Source organism: Urocampus carinirostris, chromosome 8, assembly GCF_059441175.1.
Source record: "Urocampus carinirostris isolate Australia breed hairy pipefish chromosome 8, RoL_Ucar_1.0, whole genome shotgun sequence".
NCBI lineage: Eukaryota > Metazoa > Chordata > Actinopteri > Syngnathiformes > Syngnathidae > Urocampus > Urocampus carinirostris.
In genome coordinates, this window is record NC_142356.1 from 24,505,647 (window position 1) to 24,513,489 (window position 7,843).

General features: G+C 38.5%; 1 protein-coding gene across 1 annotated transcript; it reads right to left on the reverse strand.

The window, feature by feature from the left end:
• Positions 1 to 1,175: 1,175 nt before the first annotated feature.
• On the reverse strand, positions 1,176 to 7,313 carry sfrp2 (secreted frizzled-related protein 2). The gene is made up of 3 exons (XM_088343120.1): positions 6,755 to 7,313; positions 4,924 to 5,004; positions 1,176 to 3,032 (listed from the first exon to the last, which is right to left on the reverse strand). The coding sequence occupies exons 1-3, from the start codon at positions 7,287 to 7,289 to the stop codon at positions 2,725 to 2,727; spliced, it is 924 nt and encodes a 307-aa protein (XP_088199246.1). The 5' UTR covers positions 7,290 to 7,313; the 3' UTR covers positions 1,176 to 2,724.
• Between the last annotated feature and the right edge of the window lie 530 nt (positions 7,314 to 7,843).

Genomic DNA, 7,843 nt, shown 5'->3' on the forward strand with positions numbered 1-7,843 from the left:
AGGAACAGCCAATCAGAGTCCAAGGGAGTTGGCGCCAAAGGAGCGGGCACAGGAGATTCACATCGGTAATCATGACAAGTAGAGAAAAAAAGAGAAAGAGAGAAAAATATAGAAAAGGAAAGACGGAACGGAAAAGGGACAGCAATAGGCAAAGATAGGGAGAAAAAAGAGAGAGAAGAAAAACACAAAAAGTATCTTACAATAATCTGTGGACTCCTTGTGATTAAGGGCAATACAAATAAACATGACTTTACTAAACGTGACTCAAATTGATTCTGACCGTCTAGAAATTCGTACAAATAGTTTTCCATTTCAAAGGAAATCTGCTTCGAATATTTGCACACATATCAAAAATTACCTTTGAAGGAAGTCATGAAAAGAAACTTCAACAATAAAAAAACAGTGCTATTGAGAAAAATAGGGAATTTGGTGGAATTAGTTTCAGAATTGCAAGGTATTTGTGTCAAATGATCCACTTTGAAATTAAAATGTCAGCTCGATTTTTATGGAGGGAGATTTGTGTCTTTATTATTCAATCAAACTAAATATTTTCAAACAAAAAAACCTTCACGTCAATCAAAAATAAAAAGACGTCGTTGGTGCATAGACTTGTCACTCAAACATGTCTGACCAATGGAGAAGCACCCGCCCACTGCAGGATATTTGTGTCAAAATGAGTCTACCGAAAAAAAAAACGACTTCAAAACATTTTTAATTTCGTTCCAAAATAAGTTCAATTAAATAAACACTTGTTTTTATTTTTGTATTGTATTTTTGAGTTCAAATTTTTTTGGGGGGTTAAAACAACTTTTGTTTGGATTGAATTAATAAAGACACAAATGTCCTACCGAAAACGTGATCCAAACACAGAAAATATGACTTCAATAAAAGAAAACATTTAAAAAAAAAAGAAAGTGGTTAAATCTAATTTTTCGAGTATCAAATATTTGTTTACTTAAAATACTTTTTTTATTGATTGAAACAGTTTTTTTTACGATTGACGTGAAGGTTTGTTTTGTTTGAACATATGTTATTTGATTGAAACAACTTTATTTTAACTGAATAATAAAAACACAAATCTACCTCCATAGATTCTTCCTTAAAAATTTCAGCTCAAAATTCAACCAATGTGCTCAATTTGGAGACGTATTCTGAACAAATTCGACCATGAGTTAACCATGAAACGTGCGAAATGGATCCAATCTCAAAAAACAGTCTTCAATTCTACAATTTAACCTTAAAAAAGGTTAACATTTGTCATTTAAAGTGAAATAAAAAGGGTGTATTATTGTTATCCTACCTCAATTTAATCACTATAGTAAAAAATGGCGATGTCTCTTGAAAATATGAATTTTAGGCTGCAGTCTGAAACATTGTTGACCTAAAAACAAAAACAACAGTATTTAATTGCAAATGTGTTCCATCGTTTGAAAGAAATTAGTGGTGTTTTAAAATTATAATTGAAAATTCCTATGTCTGAGAGAAAAAAAAATGTATAGAAATGCAAATTATTTTTTTCAGGTAGCGTTAAAAAAAGTCTGATGTTTCTCTGTTCTTTTGAAACTACTAACCTAAATCATGACGAGAATGCTTGTAAAACATTTATAAATGCATAATGTGTTTTTGATATTTGAGACAAAGTTTTTGTATGACGAAAAATTATTTTACGCTAACAAAATTTCACCTAACACTCTTGGTGTATTTAATGAACTTCTGCACGAAAACGACCTGCCATATTTATTCGAGTTTAACGCGCAACATTTTTTAAAACCTAAAAAAAAAAACCTCAAAATTTGGCACTTTTATTATTGTATACGGAAGAATATTATAGTATTTTCAAAATGATTTGCTAGTCGACGATATCCCTGACTGCGTTCGCGAAATATTGAACGTGTTAAGATTTGTCAATTTAATAACGCTCTTACTTGTAGTATTACGGTAAGAAGTTTTCCATTGTGTGACGTAATTACGCACGCACGCTATTGGAGATTTCCGTGAGCCGTGTTCTTGTTGCTGTTGAGCAGGGTTGGGTAGGGTTACTTTAACTTGATTACTTTCAATTACTTTTGGATGACCCCAATACCAAATATGCTAATAAAAGACAAAAGAAACTAAGTATGAATAAAATGATGACTCACAACACGTGGTAAGCTTTCTCTCCTGGCTTTGATCTCTTTGATCTCCGGCAAAACTAACATAAAATGCAACAGAAACAAAATGAAAATCAATCCAAACAGCTTGCCAACATCATTTTTGCCGTTTCATGTGTTCCGTTACTCCCCAAGCCTGCACAAAATTTAGTCATTTTATTCATATTTTGTTTATTTAGTCTTTTATTAGCATATTTGGTATTGGAGTAATCCAAAAGTAATTGAAAGTAATCCAGTTAAAGTAACCCTACCCAACCCTGCTGTTGAGGAATAAATATGCCCGAAGGCTGAACCACAATGTCGAAATAAGGAAACTACACACTCTGACATATCCTTAACAGAATGCTACCACATCTTTTGACCCACAAGAAACCTAAAACTTTGAAAGATTATTTATTCCGAAAATTAGGGGTGCGCATTATAAACGTGTACACGCACTTGGATAAATACGGTATTCAGGGATAAGTATTTTTATGTAATTTTCTTCTCCTAGTGTAAAAATACCTGGACATTTTCAAGATGTTGCCAAATTAATTCAATTATCCGACCATTTATTTTTTCCTTTTTTACGTTTCTAGCACTGCAGCTTGCGTATGCTGCGCGAAATTCTCTTGAAGTCGCCGCGGCCTTTCTGCCAGCGTTTAAGCGAAGTGAGCACCATCCGCCCGTCGTCCGTCTTTCGTCCCAGGACCAGGTAAGCGGCGTTGATGTCGTCCATCTCGTCGCAAACGCATTGAAGGCCGTCTTTGAGCCACAACGCCGTCTTGCGCAAGTCGCGCTCGCTCACGCCGTGCAGTTTGTAGATGGTCTTGCTTTTGTTCTCCGGCACGATCTTCATGTCGCCGTCCGTGTACGAGATCTCCTTTACTTTGATTTTTAGAGCTAGGTGGTGAAAAATAAGCACGGTTACAATCCAAAAGGACTAAGCTGCTATTTTAATGAGTTTCCATAAGAACGTTTGAGTTTTGGGAGTGAAGGGTTGCTTAGAAATGTCCATATTTTCAAGGAAAAAAATACTGTTTTTATTAGCGAAGATAACATGAAACTAATCAGTAATTCACCCCAGACATTGATGTGGCAAATGACTGCTTTTGAATGCAAATGCAAATCTACATAGGAGTATAGAAGTGTCATGAACCAGAACAGGAGCAGGACCCAAACGCGTGACGTTCTCACACAAGCCTTTTATTTTATGGGAAATGGGGAGTCATGCACGTTAGGCAGCGGTCTGGCGTGAAAAGATAGGAAGCCAGAGAGCGATGTGATAGATTCCAATTGCCCGAGTTGATATCGGACAGATGGGGTCGATACCGGACAGGACGGGACAGACAGGATAAATAATGAATCGAGTATTTGAAATTAACAGGAGAAACTAGACGGGAACGAAAACTGGAGAAAATAAAAAACAGGACAAAACTGGAAACCAAAATTAAACAGGACAAAATAAACGGGATCAATACCGGACAGGATATACCAACAGAAACAGGACCAAGTCGAAACCCACGTCTTGCGGGGCAGACATTTGTTGACGGGCTGACCAAGTGTGACAGGACTGGGTTTAAATAGAAAGGAAGCCAAACTGACAACGAGCCAGAGCTGGCGCCACACGGGCGGGGCCAATTGGGCGCCATGGCAACCGTGACAAGAAGTCAATTTCCAGCAACCAGCATTTCAGTGTTCTAATAGTACATTATGTTCGCTAATTGTGTTAGAGGTCCAATGGATGATTAGAAGACCCTTGTGCAATGATGTTAGCACAGCTGAAAACAGTTTAACTGGGTAAATGAGGTAAAAAAAAAAAAACTTTCCTTTGAGCTGGTCAGTTATCTGGAGCATCATATTTGTGGGTGTGATTAAACTTTCAGAATGGCCAGTAAAAAAGAACATATGTGTGATACCCAACAGAGTGTTCTCTAAGAAATGAAGGCTATTAAATGCAAGAAATGACAAGAGACTGAAGATCTCCTACAACGGTGTGTACTACTCCCATCAGAGAACAGCACAAACAGGCTCTAAATGGAGTAGAAAGAGAATTGTAGGCCGCAACGAAGCAAGAGGACAAGTACATAGGGGTGTCTAGTTTGATAAATAGACACCTTACAGGGCCTCAACTAGCAGCTTTGTTAAATACTACCCGCAAAACACCAGTGTCAAAATCTCGGGTGAAGAAGCGACTCCGAGATGCTGGCTTTCAAGGCAGAGCGGCAAAAAAAGCGCATCTGAGACTGGTCAACAAAACCAAACGATTATTATGGTCAAAAGAACAATAACATTGGACAACTTAACTGATAACTCATCAGATACCTTTTAATGGAAAACACAAAATTCTATGGGTGACCGCAAACCTTTGAATGGTAATATATATTTAATTTTTTACTTGAGTGGCTGTGCAATCGGAGCTCTGTTTAGTGCTTCCCACTGCAGAACCGGGACTATCCAGGCAAAATGAGACAGGGGGCATTGTCCCAAAAGCCCAATGAATAGCTTTTCTTACTGAACCAGATTTTTTGAAAACCGTGTCAGCTTCCCATGGATATTTTATAATGTGCAATGACTCTTTCTGAACAAACACTTTCTGTATTTTCCAAAATGTAACAAGTCAAATGCGTACAGTCACGCTTTAGTGTATAAATGACAAAGAGTACTGAAATAGGAAAGACATTTACTGTAAATATTTGTAGAAACGAATGGGGTGCTATTTATTCTTTGGGAAACGTGTAAATTTTTTTTGCTAACACAAAAAAATGGAAGTCAAAGGATACTCAACGCTTACCAAAATCGTTTTTGCACAAGTTGTCCACGATTTCGTTGTCATTTTCATCTGTTTCCTTGCAGGCGTCACATACTCGAGGCACTGAAACACACACAAAATTTCTCAAGTAAAATGAAAATCTTGTGCACTCTTTCGTGTAACCAACAGAGGTGCTCTTGAGTCATTTGCACCAACTTGGCTGTGTTAAAGAAGAGAACATGACATATACATGCACCAAAACCACAAAAACACCTGCAATTACTCTTCTGCATGTGAGAGTAGTAATAGTGGTTGTGATGGTAAAACTTTAATTTTTTGCATGATTTATGACTTATTTCTTGACTGGTTCAGGCACAATTAAAATAAATCAGTGATGATAGATGCCACTGAATGACTTCAACACTTAAACTTATCTACTCCATTTTTTGGGAGGAAAAGACAATCACAGATTAAATTTCTTTATGAAGTGAAAACAAAATCTTCACAAAATCCAGTTACTTGTGCGTAACATGCACAGTATTCAACATGGGTGAAAACTTCCCGTAGCTCATGTCGAATAATAAATAATTTCCCTGAAGACGAATTGTGAGCTATAGCGCCCACCAGCAAAAACAAGTACATTTTAACAGGAATATGAGTATGATATTTTAGAGTCTCACTTAACTTTGCCAGAAGGAACAGTGGTGATCAACATTCAACACAAAAAACAGGCAAATCAAGCAAAAGAAACACAAACACGCAGACAAACAAGAAACAAGAAGACAGAAAAAACAAGAAACAGATAACAAAAACAAACAAGAAACAAGAAACAGGAAACAAAAATGAGAAAAAAAAAACACAAAACAAGAAACAGGAAACAGTAAACAGTAAACCCGAAACTAGAAACGAAAAACAAAACAAACAAACAAAAACCACGCAATATCTCATAGAATAGGCTATTTGTGAGTCATAACAGAAAAATCTAATTATTTGTCTTAAGAGTAAGCGTGAAAAAGACAACATTTCACAGAACAAATTCATATTTTACAATATTTTTTTTCCATTAAAATTATTTTGAGATTATAGTTATTGTAAGTGTAACTGAAAATGGTAAAATTATTGGAGATCTGAGTTATTCTAACCTTAGTTTTGAGTAAAATATACATACATATTTTTAAAATTTATATTTTTGTTCTGATTTGTGAATTTTTCATTGCACTATCCTCACAACTCCAAGATCAAGGTTCTTTAACCGCCTGGGTCATCGGGTCCCCATTTCCTGTGGTGTGTCTTGGGCAAATACAGCCTGTTGGTGCCCATCCCTCTGCAGGCTGTTTTTCTAGATTGGAGTTTGCCTCCCCCACACAAAACAGACCTTTTTCTATGAATACCAGTGGCAGAATATGCTTCCTGACTCAGATACAACACCTTCATCATCTGGTCGCCATTGTGGTCTGTGTAAAGTGTCCTGCTCTTCAGAGAAGAGTGTGATGATACTGATTACAAATCCTAAATCACTGGAATTTTTTGGGGGTTGGTTTGTTTTAAACTATAACAAATGGGATAAAAAGCTCGATTCTGTTCCGAAATTTTAAGTAGGCTTGTTTTGTTCTCAATCGTACAATATGCGTTGTGTTAATTTTGGCTTTGCTATTTTTGTTGAAAAACAAACTACATAGCAATTATGTTACCATTCAGAATTTTGTCTATTTATACTAACATCCTTCTTATCTCAGTTATCTCTTTGATAATCGATGACAATAAAGATAATGCTATTTTCATTTTATCTATGTGAGAACGATATTCCTCGTAAAATAACCACTAATAAAAATAACATTCCTAACGTTTCAGTGCCTCTGTTTCTCACTCTCACCTTCCCCGACGGCGTCCGGCACGGCGTTGCGGAGGTCGGAGGGCGGGATGCAGAGGTGGTCTCCGTCGTCCGCTGGGAAGGCCCGGCAGTCCAGCATGGGGGGCCAGGGGAAGCCGAAAGCGGCCATGACGGGCGCGCATCCTCGCTCCACGCCCTGGCACAGCGAGCGGCACGGCTGCACGGCCTCGTCCAGGTCCGGCAGGCAGACGGGGGCGAAGAGCGAGCACAGGAACTTTCGGGTGTCGGGGTGACAACGCTTGTGCACCAGAGGGATCCACGAGGACGCCTGCTGAACCGCCTCGCTCATGCTCTCGTGGCCCAGCAGGTTGGGCAGCCGCATGTCGCTGTACTCCATGTCCCGGCACAACTGCAGCGAGGCCGGGATGGCTTTGCACTGGCTGCGCTTGTACGGCCGCTCCTCCGAGTCGTCCGGCAGGGGTCCCGCGTCGTACGGGCCCCCGGATGCCCCGGAACGTGACGTCGTCGCCAGGGCCAGCAGGGCCCAAGCCGCGGCCAAAGCCACTGGCGGCGTCATTGTCAGCTTGGGTGTGTGCTAGACTGGCAGAGTCAAGCGCTTGGAGATGCTTTTCTTCAGTACTGATTCTGGGAGGAGTCGGTAGTTCGGAAGAAGGGGGTCGGACCGAGGCGGAGACTGTCCCGAAAAGCTTAGTTCGATGCATGGGCGTAACCAGACCGTTTTTGGGGGTGCTCAAGCACCCCTAAATTCAACCTAAGCACCCCCTGAATATCAGAGAATTTTCAAAATTCTCTTTTACCTAAAAAAGTACAAGATAAGCTTAAATAGGATGAAAAACGCTAAATTGAAAAAAAAAGAAACATAAAACCAAACAAAAATCGTGAACAACGCAGCTTCAGAAATACTCCACTGCCTTGAAAAGCTTGAGTCTATTTAATTCCTAGCAGCTCATTTATAGTATTTCTGTAGTAGTATTTTTGTAGTGATTTATTCGTCGATTTTTTGTCATATATCTGCAGTATTAATAAAGTTTTATTATTTTTGTAGTCATGATTTTATATTATTATTTTTAGTATCACTGTTGTTTGATTTTAGTAGTATTTTTTGGTAGT